This window comes from Bos grunniens, chromosome 1 (assembly GCF_055505025.1).
Source record: "Bos grunniens cultivar Pamir isolate PY7600 chromosome 1, Bosgru_T2T1.0, whole genome shotgun sequence".
In the NCBI taxonomy this organism is placed as follows: Eukaryota; Metazoa; Chordata; class Mammalia; order Artiodactyla; family Bovidae; genus Bos; species Bos grunniens.
Window position 1 is genome coordinate 10,608,292 of NC_141165.1, and position 16,610 is coordinate 10,624,901.

Below are 16,610 nucleotides of genomic sequence, written 5' to 3' on the forward strand. Positions count from 1 at the left end.
GAGCCGCTGTCAGTTTACAGCTTTGTCCCTGCCCACATGTCTGACTCGCTTTGAAAAGATTAACAGGACTGTTTGTTTGAACGTCAGACTCCTGGTTTCCTCATTAGTGGAGAGATTTGCTGCAGACTTCGGTTGTTTCTATAAACTTTAATTACCTCTCTGATGAGGAGTACATCCCCTCATCACAGGCACCCCAAAGTCAGAGAGTGCATTAGGAGGGAGGGGGGAGGGGGAGAGAGAGAGAACGAGAACACTAGCTCTCCCTGCTGGAATAATAGGCTTGAAATATGAGGAAGTTGATCAACAGCTGAAGCTGTCCAAAAACAGATTAATCCACCCTGGTAGCTTTCCTTTCAGAGCGAGCTTTTGGCTCTGTCAGGTTTCTCTGTGGGCCTAAACACAAAAGGACCCAGGCCACATGCCATCCTGAGCCTGGAGTTATTTTGTATGTTGATTTGAGAACTTACAAATTTTAAAACATTCAGTTCTTGCTTCTCCTCTGTTTTGTTGCTGCTTTTTGGGTTTGCTGACATAAAGACTACAGTCTTGGCCTGGTCATTTAATGAATAATTCTGAGGAACAGAAACTCCCCGAGGACACCATCCTACATCGACAGTAGGAATGTTGTCTCAGCGGAAGGGCACTTTTGCCGCCATCCCCTGGCCTCACCCCTACCCCCAGGGCATTTGGAAGGTCAGGACCTTGTTGGTTGACCCAGTAGGGGGAGTGAGGGCACTACCAACATCTGGTGGGCATCGGCCAAGGATGCTGCCAGACATGCTACCACGAACAGAACAGGCCTGCACAGGACAGACCCACAGCACCCCACAGAGCTGGCCCCCAGTGTCAGTAGTGCCACTGCTGGGAAGCTGATCTATGGGATACAGGAAACCTGTCCTGGCACCCAAACCACCACCCCACCACCCCCGAAAAGTTCCCAAAGGCAGCCTGTGATTAAGAGAAAGGCAGAAGGATGTAATGAGAGACTGCCAAGTCCATCTGTGAAAGGGTAAATGCATAATCCTAACAAAATGAGTTTTATAGACCAAGCTTTGCCATTGCTGGTAGAACTTCAACATGTATAAAAATGGAGTAGGTAAGTCAAGGCCCTGTGGCCATTCCTGTTAACAAACAAGTGATGCATATTAGAGAAAAGCATGTGAAATCGAGGCTGTACTGTTTCTAAAAATGTAGAACTAGTCTGAAGGTGGAGAAGGCAATGGCACCCCACTCCAGTACTCTTGCCTAGAAAATCCCATGGACGGAGGAGCCTGGTAGGCTGCAGTCCATGGGGTCGCTAAGAGTTGGGCAGCACTGAGCGACTTCATTTTCACTTTTCACTTTCATGCATTGGAGAAGGAAATGGCAACCCACTCCAGTGTTCTTGCCTGGAGAATCCCAGGGACGGGGGAGCCTAGTGGGCTTCTGTCTATGGGGTCGCACAGAGTCGGACACGACTGAAGCGACTTAGCAGCAGCGGCAGCAGTCTGAAGGTAGATGTGGAAAAGAAAGAGATTGGTGGTTCATGCACATCCACTCCCAGCCACTACTATGGCATGCATTAGCTTCAATAGGAAACTGCCTATTTTTAACTATTGCAGGCCTATAGAAATGGCAAATTTCTAGGATTCAACCTAAATATTATGTATAACATATTAAAATGTTATTACATATTATGACAGTATCGTATTATGTATATGTGCATGCTAAGTCTCTTCAGTCGTGTCTGACTCTTTGTGACCCTCCAGACTGTAGCCCTGCCAGGCCCCTCTGTCCATGGAATTCTCCAGGCAAGAATACTGGAGTGGATTGCCATGCCTTTTCCCAGGGGATCTTCCCAACCCAGGGATTGAACCCATGTCTCTTACATCTCCTGCACTGGCAGGCAGGTTCTTTACCACTAGTACCACCTGGGAAGCTCTCTTTGGGGGTTATATATATTTATACATATTGTACTAATATCAATCTATTAATGCATCTATTATATTAATAGTTCTTCAAGTGTTATATTGTTTTGTCATATAGTTATAATAAGACATTAATACTGACATATTAATATGTTGATTATATAGAGAGGTGGCAAACTTTTTTCTACAAAGGGCCAGATACTAAATATTGCAGACTTTCTGAGCCCTACAGTCTGGCCCTCCAGTCTCTGCCATGACCACTCTGAACTGGTGACTTAAAAAGTAGTCATAGTTAATACATAAAAGAACAAGCGAGGCTCCTTTCAATAAAACTTTATTTATGAACACTGAAATTTAAATTTCATATTTTCAAGTCAGGAAAAAGTCTTTTGATTTTTTTGTTCCCCCAACCATTTAGAAAAGTAAACACATTCTTAAGACTGTGGGCATACAAAAAGTGGTAGCAGGTGAATCTGGCAGGTGGGTGTGCCAACCTCAGAGTTACAGCAATATTTGTTTATACTAAATCAGTTATATCTAATATGTTTATATTAAGCAAGTATGACTACATATTACATTATATTACAACCTTATTACATTGCATGAGATCATATATTACCTTGGAGAAGGAAATGGCGGCCACTCCGGTGTTCTTGCCTGAATAATTCTATGGACGGAGGAGCCTGGAGGGCTGCAGTCCATGCAGTCGCAAAGAGTCGGACACGACTGAGCAACTAACTCACTCACTCATATATGCCCATCTTCATCATACCCACTCCCTGGACGGCAGCAGCATTGTGGGAAATTCTCCTGGGCGCCGGTTGGGTGAGGGAAAGGGCGTGGCCTCCCTGAACCCTAATCTCACGATGTTTCTCACCCACCACACAGCTGCGTCCGACCTGACGGCCTTCGGCGACCCGCGCCAGTTCCCTGCGCTGCCCTCCATCTCCGACCCCCGCATGCACTACCCCGGCGCCTTCACCTACTCCCCAACGCCCGTCACGTCAGGCATCGGCATCGGCATGTCAGCCATGAGCTCGGCCACGCGCTACCACACGTACCTGCCGCCGCCCTACCCCGGCTCGTCGCAGGCACAGGGCGGCCCGTTCCAGGCCAGCTCGCCATCCTACCACCTGTACTACGGCGCGTCGGCCGGCTCCTACCAGTTCTCCATGGTGAGTGGCGAGCGCTCGCCACCACGCATCCTGCCGCCCTGCACCAACGCGTCCACCGGCTCGGCGCTGCTCAACCCCAGCCTCCCGAACCAGAGCGACGTGGTGGAGGCTGAGGGCAGCCACAGCAACTCCCCCACCAACATGGCGCCCGCCGCGCGCCTCGAGGAGGCCGTGTGGCGGCCCTACTGAGTGAGGCTGCGCACGCGCGCTCCGTGCGGCCGGACGTCGTCCCGTAAGCGCCCGTCGGGGGCCCAGCGTCGCGTGGTGGAGAAGCCCGCGCGGGCCCCGCGGGGGATGCTCGCCACCTGCCAATTGCCACCTGCCAACTGCCTGCGGTCGCCATCTCTCGCTTCTGAAGTCCGCGCAGTTCGCCGCCGCTGTGGGCCCGTCTCAGATTTTTTTTCTTCTAACCTGGCGCAACTTGAGCGTGTCCGGTTCACCGCCCTGTGGGCACTTCATTAAGGCAAACAGGAAGATTCCCGGAGGGAAACTGTGAATGCTTCTGATTTAGCAATGCTGTGAATAAAAGAAAGATTTTATAACCTTGACTTCACTTTTTAACCAAGTTGTTTATTCCAAAGAGTATGGAACTTGGGGTTTTCTTTGTGGGGGAGGGCGGGGCAGGCAGAGATGCAACTCATTCTGTTTGGCATCTAATTCATATTTTTAATTTTCTTTTCCAGCACCTTATAAATTGCAAAATGTGTATTTGCATTTGGGGTGGTGTTTTTATTTTTATATATATATATATAAATTTGAGCTTTGCTTCTTTCTTGCTTTGACAAATGAAAGAAATATGATTCCTTTTTCTCTAAGTTTTATTTAACTTTTCTTTTGGACTTTTGGTGTAGTTGTTTTTTTGAGAAACAGCTGCAGCTTTGGGTCATTTTCAACTACTGTATTCCCACAAGGAATCCCTAGATATTTATGTATCTTGATGTTTAGACACTTACTTAATGTGTTGATACTTTTTTATTATTTAAATGTGCTTATATTAAGAAAGATATCAAGTACTACATTTTTTGTTTTTGATAGTAGCCAGAGTTAATTGTATCACATTGAAGAAGGTTGGAAAAAAAAAAAAGGATGGGTAATGTGATCACTTGGTTATCTAAATATTGTTTACATTAAACTCCCTTTAATGTTAATCAAATGAGTTGGTAGCTAATGCAGCCATGTTTTTATTAGGCTTTTTAGATACTGAGGATCACTCCAAAGATCTGAAGTATGGAATTTTCTGCTAAGCTCAACAAAGGGTCTCATACCTGACTCCCTCCCTTCAAATCTGGTTCCAGAGGGTTGGGGTAGATGCCAATGATTGCACCTCTGGAGAGGATTTATTTTCTGCCTAGGGGGTTTGCTCACTCCATGGCCTCTTAATAATGTTAGACATGCTTTGTAACAGAATGAGTCCAAAGTAAGCTGTGTGGAGGAATGGTATCCACATGGAAACCAAATGAATGAATTTAGGGGTTCCTTAATTGCTCCATTCTGGGGTAGGAAGGAGTCATCTGAACCCAGAGTTCAGATGTTTGTTTAGCTCCAAGGAGATATTCCTCTTTGATACTATACCTGTTGGTTGATGCAGAAGAAAGCTTGTGGCTGTCCCCCAAGGCTGGGAGTGGAAGGGACCAGATGCCTTTGACAGCCGAGGTGTCCAGGTCAGTTTTCATAGGGTGGGCCCAGAAGCAGGCCAGAACAAGCCCAGTTCCCTCCACCTGCCTCAGTGAAGTCGTGTGGGGAGGGTGCCATCCCACCTGTGCAGGACCCATCCCATGCTGCTCCTTCCCCACCCAGCTTTGTGTTGCTCTCACCAGGCCAAGACCCTACCCTGTAGGGTGTGTGCACTTTGGCGGTGCATCAGCGTGACAGGAAAAGATTCATGTCACTGCCCATGGCTACAATTCAAACATATCCAATGTCACTGTAAATTTTATGGCACTATTTTTATTGGAGGATTTGGTCACAAGGCAGTTATTGTACAACTCATAAATACTGCTGATTTTAACATATGTATGCTCAAAATGATCTGGTGGTTATTTAATGTACCTCTTAAATTAGTTGAAATGATTTCAGGTCAACTCTGAAGAGTATTTGAAAGCAGGACTTCAGAACAGTGTTTGATTTTTTATTTTATAAATTTAAGGATTCAAATTAGAAAGATCTTTGGCTGCAGGCAGCAAAACAGCTGGTCTTATTTAAAACAACTTGTTTTTGAGTTTTCTTATATATATATATATGTATGTATTGATTATTTGTTTTACACAGATGCAGTAGCACTTTGGTAAGAATTAAAGAGTAAAGCAGTTTGTGTTGTCAGATAGTTCTTATCTAGAAAAGAGCTAAAGCAGATCTTAGAGAAACTCAGAATATTCTATTTATTTTCATTTTAGACATAATTCTCCCTCCATAAATCATTTTCATGTTTTATTCTGTGTACATTTTTTTGCAGCAAAATTACCCTTAAATGTCAGTAGATTTCAATTATTTTTATATCTGAAAAGGACCATTAGCCCATTCACTCCAAATTGAACTTGTGTTCTTTTCAGCACATTGCCTTATCTGACCTGACAAAATGTTGATTAAAAAATGAAGGAAAAGTATATTTTTCAGTTTAGTTCTGGTACCTGAAGATATTCCAACTCAAAATCGATGTAATGCCCTATTTGGGAAATCATATAAATCTCTCACATTGAATCTTCACTTTCAAAGCCATGTGTGAGGAGAGCTTGTCACTTTCTTGTAGACCCATGGGTTTGGCCATTCAGAGATTCACAGACCATTACCAGCATATATAGTACTTAATCTCTCCAGAAAGAAAAACTTAAACTTTAGTTGTTTTAGAGATAAGCCTCATACTTAAAGCATTCCCCCCATCCCCGCCCCCTGAGGAATTCCATTCTACTGCCTTCAGGTAAATTAAGGTGGTCCTTTCATCAAGTAGACCCTTAAGCCAATAAAGTAATAACGATGTATCTGGGAGCATTGGTCCAGAAGAAGAAAGATTAAATAAGCCATCTCTACTGCTTGTAAATGCCCTTATTTATAAGTTCAACATTGACACATACTTCTGTTCTTTTTGTTTTTCTAACTCTCTAAAAATACTTATATTTTTCTTCCTCTCTGCCCCCACTAAACATCTCCGTCTTTCTCGTTGTACCTCCTCTGTTCTCCAACTTTATATAGGGAAACAGCACGCACACCCATCCTGACACCAAACAGGACTGGAGGAGCTGCACTTTCCCTCCCTTTACATAAGAGAGCTTAGTGTAGTGAGTCAGCCTTTCTCCTGCGTATGGGTTTCTTCCAGCAGAACAGAGACCTTGCCAACATTTTGGATCTACTTGCTGTCCGAGTGCAGCAATAGAAGCCTTCCTGGGCAAATTACAATCAGTGAGTTAAGAGACAGACTTTCTGCTGCCTAGGGTTTCTGTGCAGATAAACAGAAATGCTCTGATTAGAAAGGAAATGAATGGTTTCACTCAAATGTCCTGCAATTTAGGATTGCCGATTTCTCTCTTGAAATACCTGTTTCCTTGGGACATTCCGTCCTGGTAATTTTTGTTTTTTGATGTTTTTTGTTTTCTGGGGGATGACATGTTTGGAGTCTTTTATACATGAAAACTCGGTTTAACAATGATATCAGAAAATATTTTTCACGTCTGAACAAAATGCTTTTTTGTTTACCTGCAGTATACAATCTTTTGGGATTTTTTTTTTTTTTGTCTATTTCTTTCTTTGGGGTTTTCCCCTCCCTTTAGCCAGATCAGTATTGACGCTGATCATTTGGCTTTTTTTTTTTTCCCCCTTCCAGAAGAGTTGCATCAACAAAGTTAATTGTATTTATGTATGTAAATAGATTTTAAGCTTTCATTATAAAATATTGTTAATACCTGTAATAATTTTTTTCCAATTTTTTGTGTGTGTTTCTAAGAACATTTTCTTATGTTTGCTAAATACTGTAGACAAAAAAAAATGCTTCTTTCTTTATTTTAGACTTAAAAACGAGCTACTTTTTATTCACTTTTGTAAAGAGCTAATAGCATGGTTCCAATTTTTTTTAAGAATTTCATTTTCTGTTATGGGTAAATGAATGTGCAAAAAAAAAAAAACTTGGTTATTTGTGATATTCTGGATGTATAAAAATCAATGGAAAAAAAAATAAACTTCCAAATTGAAGTGACAGTATATAACACATGTGTTGAAAACGTCATAATGAGAAATGGTTACTACCTGCCTAGGCCCCACCTTGTGTCTATTTGTGTAGCAGTTTCTGGATCCATTCACAAAGCATCCTGGAAATTGTGTGGTTTCTTTCTTCCTGGTACTGACCCATGAACACTTTCTGCAAGGGAACTGTCAATCTTGAATTTTAAACGAGATGCGTTATGAGTGAACACCCCAGAAGCCCTTCTCCAAGGTGTTTCTAGGTAGTGCAGGAAAACAGACACCCCATCATGTGTGGTCCACTCACTACACGAAATCTGAGTGGCTGTCTCCTCTGCCAGGAGCATCCCCTTGCCCAGACTGTGCAGGGCAGCCAGACTGCCATTGCCTAGGAAGCAATGGAACCTTACTTTCTTTGCACCCCAGTTTATTGTGTAAATCCAATATTATAATTGGCAAATGGCAAATAAACCATTTGGCAAGTATGCATACCATATCACATTGGTTTTGTCTTTCTCTGAGAAGCAGAGCGGGGAAGTGAAGGCTCCTTGCAAGTCTGGAAGCCAAGGTCTGTACCTCCTCCCATAGCATCCTACTCCTGAAAACACCATGGCCTTGGTACAGCCCAGGCTCCCAGGGTTGCTACTTTGGGTACAAAGGAACAAGGAAGCAGGCAGAAATGCCTGTTCTAAAAAAGAAAAGATACAAGATAAAAGGGTATATGTTCAACCTGAGGCCAGGCACACTTGCATGCCTGCGTGCTAAGTCACATAAGTCATGTCCCACTGTACGCAACCCTGTGGACTGTAGCCCACCAGGCTCCTCTGTCCATGGCATTCTCCAGGCGGGAATAGTGGAGTGGGTTGCCATGTCCTCCTCCAGGGGATCTTCCCAACCCATAGGTCGAACCCATGTCTCATGTCTCCAGCACTGGCAGGCAGGTTCTTTACCACCATCTGGGAAGCTTCCCAGGTACCCTTGCTGCTGCTGCTGCTGCTGCTAAGTTGCTTCAGTCGTGTCTGACTCTGTGCGACCCCATAGACGGCAGCCCATCAGGCTCCCCTGTCCCTGGGATTCTCCAGGCAAGAATACTGGAGTGGGTTGCCATTTCCTTCTCCAATGCATGAAAGTGAAAAGTGAAAGTGAAGTCGCTCAGTCGTGTCCGACTCTTAGTGACCCCATGGACTGCAGCCCACCAGGCTCCTCTGTCCATGGGATTGTCCAGGCAAGAGTACTGGAGTGGGGTGCCATCGCCTTCTCCGCCAGGTACCCTTACCTGTCTCCTTTTCTGTAAATTACACAAGTCAGCCTGGATGACTGTGATGAGGAGTTGCTTCTAAGGATTCCACTTACCACCACCCCTGCGCAAAAAGGCATATAAGGATTTCAGTCTCTAGACTGTTCTCCAAGGCGACCCCTGGCCAAGAATTGGGCCAAAGGTCCCTTGCAGTTCTCATCACTGCCACCTCACCATCTTAAGTGAACTGCAAGATGGCCACAAAGAATGTCAGGAACCAAAGCTGCTGCTGCTAAGTCACTTCAGTCGTGCTGACACTGTGGGACCCCATAGACGGCAGCCCACCAGGCTCCTCTGTCCCTGGGATTCTCTAGGCAAGAATACTGGAGTGGGTTGCCATTGCCTTCTCCGAGGAACCAAAGCAAGTGGGATCAAAAGAAATGACAGGTGTAGGAGGTAAATGGCTAATGAATAGAGGCAGGAAATTGGTGGAAGAATCAGATCATGTACATTCAGAAAGGGAGCCTAGAAAGTAGAGCCACCGGAATCACGTACTCGGGAGTCAGACTGCCTGGGTTTGAGTTCCAATTCTTTCTCACACAGAACAAGTTAACATGGCCTAGTTTTTCTCACCTGTAAGATAGAGTTAATACTGCTTAAAGTTATGTAATTTAAATAAGTTAGTATGTATCAGACACTTTCAAGAGTGGTTGGCACGTAGTACATGTTCAATAAAAGTTAAATACACAAAGTGACGTCACACAGTATTAAACACGTGCAAACGTGCTAAGTCGCTTCAGCTGTGTCTGACTTGCAACCCTGTGGACTGTAGTCTACCAGGCTCCTCTATCCATGGTGTTCTGCAGGCAAGAATACTGGACTGGGTTGTCTTTCCCTTCTCCATTATTAAACATGTAAACCATATCAAATGAAAGGTTTAAATGCTTTCTACTCTGCCCAATCCATGCCTTGCTATTACTATTCACTGTTTTGTGTTCACTATTCCAGACTTTTTTTATATCAATAATATATACCACATAGTTAATCTATACCTATGCAGAAAGGCAGATGATTAATATCATCTGATATTATGATATTATCATCTGATATTATCATCTGATATGATATGCATATCACCGCATAAGATTTTTCACTTTGGTACACAACATGCATCCTTCTACATCAACCCACTTAGATCTATGTCATTCTTTGTAAAAACTGAACTGCATAACATTTCATGGTTTTACTCAATTTACCCCTTTCTTTATTAACGGACATTTAGGTTGCTCCCACCGTCTTGCTATGAGAATAGTTCCCTGTAGTTCAGTTGCTCAGTTGTGTCCGACTCTCTGCAACCCCATGAATTGCAGCATGCCAGGCCTCCTCGTCCATCATCAATTCCCAGAGTTCACTCAGACTCACGTCCATCGAGTCAGTGATGCCATCCAGCCATCTCATCCTTTGCCATCCCCTTCTCCTCCTGCCCCCAATCCCTCCCAGCATCAGAGTCTTCCAGTGAGTCAACTCTTCACATGAGGTGGCCAAAGTACTGGAGTTTCAGCTTTAGCATCATTCCTTCCAAAGAAATCCCAGGGCTGATCTCCTTCAGAATGGACTGCTTGGATCTCCTTGCAGTCCAAGGGACTCTCAAGAGTCTTCTCCAATACCACAGTTCAAAAGCATCAATTCTTCGGTGCTCAGCTTTCTTCACAGTCCAACTATCACATCCATACATGACCACTGGAAAAACCATAGAGGCAAGAATTAATTTTTGTGCACTGAAAAAAAAAAACTGCCAATTCAAAACAATTTTACATTTTGGCATGTATCTCTAGATACCTCTTTCAGAAGGTATTATTAGATTTCTAGGGTCGGGGCCCTGTGCTTGGAAATAGAAAACAGAAACTTGCCAGATAGATGTTTGATTCCTGTCTGTAGCAAGTTTTTAATCCAAACCTTAGTGTCTGATCCTCCAAAGTGCTCAAAGCTTTCCAGAGGAGGGGTGTCAGCCTGAAGAAAAAGTTACATTTTTCAGGAGCCTAATGCCACTCAAGTATCCTCGCCTGAAGAATTCCATGGACAGAGGAGCCTGGTGGGCTACAGTCCATGGGGTTGCAAAGAGTCAGACATGACAGCAACTAATGCTCACTGCAAGCCGGGCTCTGGTTTAACTGCTTTAGGTATGCTAGCTTATGCAGTTCTGACAATGGCTGCATGGAAGAGATCCTATTGTTGTCCCCATTTTACAGACAAGGAGACTGAGATCCATGAGGCTAAGCCATTCGCATGGTCCCATGCCTATTAGAGGAGCAGTGATAGGAACCCCGGCAATCCAGCTCAGGACCCCTTGCTCTTAATCTGTCTCCTCTACTGAAGCTCTGAGCAATGCTGGACACTCCTTGATGAAAAAGGAGCTGTCTAAACCTTCAAGGGTGGCTTGTCCCTTCATATAATGCCTCCTTCTTGCAACCATGAAAAGCGGAAGGGGAAAAATGACCTTGGAAGAGTTTCTGGTTAAAGGAGGTGGAGCATGGAGTCAAAAGGACTTCCATGGAGATCGTTCATCTCTGCTCAGTGTTCGAGACAGAGGAGAGACTTAAGGTGAAAAATTTCTTCTCTGCAGGACTGTGTCAGTCTTCTGAGGGGGAGTCTCATCTGGAGCCCTCCACACCTTCCTATAAATTGGTACAGGCCCTGCGGAGAATAATATAGAGCCTGCCCTCCATTTATCTATTTTTTTTTAATTGGAGGATAATTACTTTACAACGTTGCCTTAGTTTCTGCTGTACAATGAAATGAATTGGCTATATGTACACGTATATCCCTTACCTCTTGAATCTCCCTTCCACCCCATCACACCCCTCTAGGTCATCAGAGAGCATGAGCTGGGCTCCCACTAGCTATTTTACACAAGATCATGTGTATATGTCAATCCTAATCTCCCAATTTGTTGCCACCTCCCCTTTTCCCTCCGTGTGCTCATGCCCATTCTCCACATCTGTGTCTCTATTCCTGCCCTGCAAATAGATTCATCTGTACCATTTTTCTAGATTCTATGTATATGCATTAATGCACAATATATTTGTTTTTCTCTTTCTGACTTACTTCACTATGTATAGCAGACTGTAGGTCCATCCATGTCTCTATAAATGACCCAGTTTTGTTCCTTTTGATGACTCGGGAATATTCTGTTGTATATGTGTACCACATCTTCTTTATCCATTCATTTATTGATTGAGATTTAGCTTGGATTGATAAACTTGATTTGGGGGATGGTTTTAGATTCACAGAGACATTGAGCAGATAGCATAGAGAGCTCCCCTCCCCCCACCCCAACACATCCCCCTCCCCCACACCTGCACACCGTTTCCCAGATTATTAACATCTTCAACATGAAGACGGTGCACTTGCAGCAGTGAATGAACCAATATTGATTCCTCATTATTAACTAAAGTCCGTAGTTCATTCCGATGTCCTCAGTATTCACCTAATGTCCTTTTTGTGTTCCAGGATCTCACATAACATGTCCTTGTCATGGTTTCTAGGCTCCTCCGGGCCAGGACATCTTCACAGACTTCCCTCATTCATGAGGGTCTTGACCATTTTAAAGAGTACTAGTCAGGTATGTCATGGAATGCACCTCTATCAGGATGTTTTGCTGTTTTCTCTCGTGATTTGACTGGGGTTATGGGTCTGGGGAGGAAGACCACAGAGGTACCCTGCTATTTTTACCATACCATATCAAGGGTATATGCTATCCACATGATTGATGACTATTTATGTAGACCTCAATTGGCTGATGGGAAGTGGTGTTTGCCAGGTTCTCCTCTGTAAAGTTACCCTTTAATTTCCCCACTTCCGTACTGTACTCTTTGGAGAAAAAAAAAACTCGCTACACAGAAGCCTAATTGAAGAAATGGGGAAACATGTTATCCCTCCCTTGGCTGGGGCAGGCCCAACAGCAGGTGGCAGGCCCTGTGGGATGCAGGGGCCACGTGGCCCCTCGGCATGAAGCAGTCTGTGTGCCGCAGAGGGGATGGGCCTATCTCCCCCTCCGGACTGAGTGCATGTGAGCCCACTGACCCCTCCAGTCTGGAGAATCCCAAGCGTCCAGGTTCTAGAAGCACACCACGTTGCCTCTCTTTTTGGACCCAATTTGTTCACAGCCACGTTTTCCCTTCATCCCCACCCCCAGCCACATGATGGTGATAAAATCCTTACCAAAGGGACTTCCCTGGTGGTCTAGTGGTTAAGAGTTCACCTTCCAATGCAGGGAGGGTGGGTTCATGTTCCTGGTCAGGGAACTGCGATCCCACTTGCCTTGTGGCCAAAAAATCAAAACATAAAACAGAAGCAATACTGTGACAAATTCAATAAAGGTGTTCAAAATGATCCGCATCTAAAATAAACATGTTTTTAATCCTCACCGAAGTATCAAGTGTCCTAGTACGGCGAGAGGTCACCAACAATTTTTCTTTTTCTTTTCCCTTTTTTTTTTTTTTTTTTTCTGGACTGGCCATCATTGGCTGAGCTTTGTCTGAGGCCTAATAGGATTCGCCACATCTTTGTTCAAAACCAGCCCACCTATTTCTTATCCTCTTAGGAAGGATCTCAGAATCCTGGATTCCAGGGTCCTGAGGGAACTCAGAACCTACCCCTCTCTTTGATGCACGAATCCACCTCCCCATCCCTTGATGTTTCTCAGGAAGAGCTGCACCTCCATCCTGATGTATTACAGAACTAAGTTCATAGCTCAGTTGGTAAAGAATCTGCCTGCAATGCAGGAGACCCCGGTTCAATTCCTAGGTTTGGAAGATCTCCTGGAGAATACCCACTCCAGTATTCTTGGACTTCCCTTGTGGCTCAGCTGGTTAAAAATCCACCTGCAATGCGGGAGACCTGGGTTCAATCTCTTTGTTGGGAAGATCCCCTGGAGAAGGGAAAATCTACCCACTCCTGTATTCTGGCCTGGAGAATTCAATGGACTATATAGTCCATGGGGTCACAAAAAGTCAGACAAGACTGAGTGGCTTTCACTTTCACCTTTTTGTTCACTTTCAAGTTTCGTGCTCGTTTTTCCAAAGGGAGAGGAGATGGCATGGGATGTGTTTACTGCCCAGCCAAGAGGAGTGTTAGTTTCGTGCCAAATGTTCAGTTCAGTTCATTTCAGTCACTTAGTCATGTCCGACTCTTTGCGATCCCATGAATCGCAGCATGCCAGGCCTCCCTGTCCATCACCAACTCCTGGAGTTCACTCAGACTCATGTCCATCGAGTTGGTGATGCCATCCAGCCATCTCATCCTCTGTCGTCCCCTTCTCCTCCTGCCCCCCATCCCTCCCAGCATCAGAGTCTTTTCCAGTGAGTCAACTCTTCACATGGGGTGGTTAAAGTACTGGAGTTTCAGCTTTAACATCATTCCTTCCAAAGAAATCCCAGGGCTGATCTCCTTCAGAATGGACTGCTTGGATCTCCTTGTTGTCCAAGGGACTCTCAAGAGTCTTCTCCAACACCACAGTTCAAAAGCATCGATTCTTCGGCGCTCAGCTTTCTTCACAGTCCTCACATTCATACATGACCACTGGAAAAACCATAGCCTTGACTAATGGACCTTTGTTGACAAAGTAATGTCTTTGCTTTTGAATATGCTCTCTAGGTTGGTCATAACTTTCCTTCCAAGGAGTAAGCGTCTTTTAATTTCATGGCTGCAGTCACCATCTGCAGTGATTTTGGAGCCCCCAAAAATAAAGTGTGACACTGTTTCCACTGTTTCCCCATCTATTTCCCATGAAGTGATGGGACCAGATGCCATGATCTTTGTTTTCTGAATGTTGAGCTTTAAGCCAACTTTTTCACTCTCCACTTTTACTTTCATCAAGAGGCTTTTTAGTTCCTCTTCACTTTCTGCCATAAGGGTGGTGGCATCTGCATATCTGAGGTTATTGATATTTCTCCTGGCGATCTTGACTCCAGCTTGTGTTTCTTCCAGCCCAGCATTTCTCATGATGTACTCTGCATATAAGTTAAATAAGCAGGGTGTCAAATGTTAGCATTAGTAATTAAATTTTGCATGCTTTAAATTTTCCCTCATTTCCATTTCACTAATGCTGTGGTAAGGATTAATTAATGTTTTGAAAATGTTTTGAAGATAGAAAATCTTATGCGCGCAGAAAGTACGATTATTCGTCACTGCAAATAACTGTATGTGAAGACTTTCTTCCTTGATGACGTGAGGGTTTCAGCAGGCAGTTTAAAACAGGCAGTGTTACTCTTAAAGAATGCCTGTCTTGGACTTCCCTGGTGGTCCAAAGGTTAGGAGTCCACCTGCCAATGCAGGGGATATGGGTTCGATCCCTGGTCCGGGAAGATTCCACATGCCATGGAGCAATTCACCCAGCTGCCACAACTATAGAATCCTATGCTCCACAGGAAGAAAAAAAAAAAATATATACCACTGCAATGAGAAGCCGGAACTCCTAAAAGAAGCTGAGCTCTCACTCACCACAACTAAAGAGAGCCTGCGAGTGACAGTGAAGACCAAACACCTCCAAAATAAATAAATAAATAAATAAAATTTTTAAAAAGGACAGCTTCCTTCATCAAAAACTGTATTCTATTCTAGTGAAGCACCGAGGCCTTTCCTTCCTTCCATGCTGCGCTCCATGGGGTCGCAAAGAGTAGGACATGACTGAGCTGAGTGACTGAACCGAACTGAATTGATATGCCGTGTAATATTTTCCTCTTGCACTGGTTTAGAAGCTGCTGTTTCCTTGCTGTATGTTCTCTATATTGTTCTGTGGTCGATTTGTAACTGCATCTTGCTATCAAGTGAGAGGGGTGGCCGATCCCAAACCAAGGAAGGAGAAACACACCACTGTGTGTTAGAGGGCATAACCACTGCCTAGAGCTGCTGTAACCACGCACTGCAAACTGGACGGCTTCACACAACAGACATGTGCTGTCTGAGCTAACACTTAGGGCACTGCTGAGGGACAGTGCCGACTTTTATTGTCCCCCAGTTCAGGAAGCCAGGTGTCCAAGATCAGGATGTTGGCGAGGTTGATTCTATCTCTAGACTCAGAGGGAGAATCTGATGCTCACTCACCGTTTGATGTTCCTTGCTGTATGTGTATCACTACCCTCTCTGCCTCCTTCATTAGGCATTAGACATTCTCTACCGTCTGTTCTGTGTGCAAAATTCCCTTTCTTTTTCATATTTTTCATTTTGTACTGGGGTATATAATTGATTCACCTCATTGTGATAGTTTCAGGTGTACAGAGAAGGGACTCAGCCACACAGATACATGCATCCATTCTCCCCCCGACTCCCCTCCCATCCAGGCTGCCACATAACGTGGAGCAGAGTTCCCCATGCTATACAGTAGGTCCTTGTTGGTTATCCATTTTAAATATAGCAGTGGGTACAGGTCCATCCCAAACTCCCTAACTATCCCTTCCCCAGCTGTTCTCCCCTGGCAACCATAAGTTCATTTTCGAAGTCTGTGTCTCTTTCTATTTTGTAAGTATGTTCATTTGTATCATTTCTTTCTAGATTCCTCATATAAGGGTTGCTATGCTATGCTAAGTCACTTCAGTCATGTCCGACTCTGTGTGACCCCATAGGTGGCAGCCCACCAGGCTCCCCCGTCCCTGGGATTCTCCAGGCAAGAACACTAGAGTGGGTTGCCATTTCCTTCTCCAATGCATGAAAGTGAAAAGTGAAAGTGAAGTCTCTCAGTTGTATCCAACTCTTAGCGACCCCATGGATTGCAGCTTAACAGGCTCCTCCATCCATGGTATTTTCCAGGCAAGAGTACTGGAGTGGGGTGCCATTGCCTTCTCAGAATATAAGGGATGTCATACGATATTTCTCCTCTGTCTGACTTCACTCAGTATGACAATCTCTAGGTCCATTCGTGTTGCTGCAAATGAATGGCATTATTTCATTCTTTTTAACGGCTGAATAATATTCCATTGTATATGTGTACCACATCTTCTTTATCCATTCCCCTGTCAATGGATATTTAGGTTGCTTCCATGTCTTGGGTGTTGTAAACAGTGCTTCAATGAACATTGGGGTGCATACTTCCTTTATGATCATGTTTTTCTCCAGATATATGCCCAG

General features: G+C 44.3%; 1 protein-coding gene across 5 annotated transcripts in view; it reads left to right on the plus strand.

The window, feature by feature from the left end:
* RUNX1 (RUNX family transcription factor 1) overlaps positions 1–3,630 on the plus strand; it is a 269,894-nt gene extending 266,264 nt beyond the window's left edge. For all 5 annotated transcript variants that reach the window (XM_086416556.1, XM_086416572.1, XM_086416563.1 and 2 more), the window contains one exon: positions 2,796–3,630. In XM_086416556.1, the coding sequence (XP_086272682.1) occupies positions 2,796–3,271 (476 nt within the window). In that variant the 3' untranslated portion in view covers positions 3,272–3,630. The remainder of the gene's footprint in view (positions 1–2,795) is intronic.
* Positions 3,631–16,610: the final 12,980 nt, after the last annotated feature.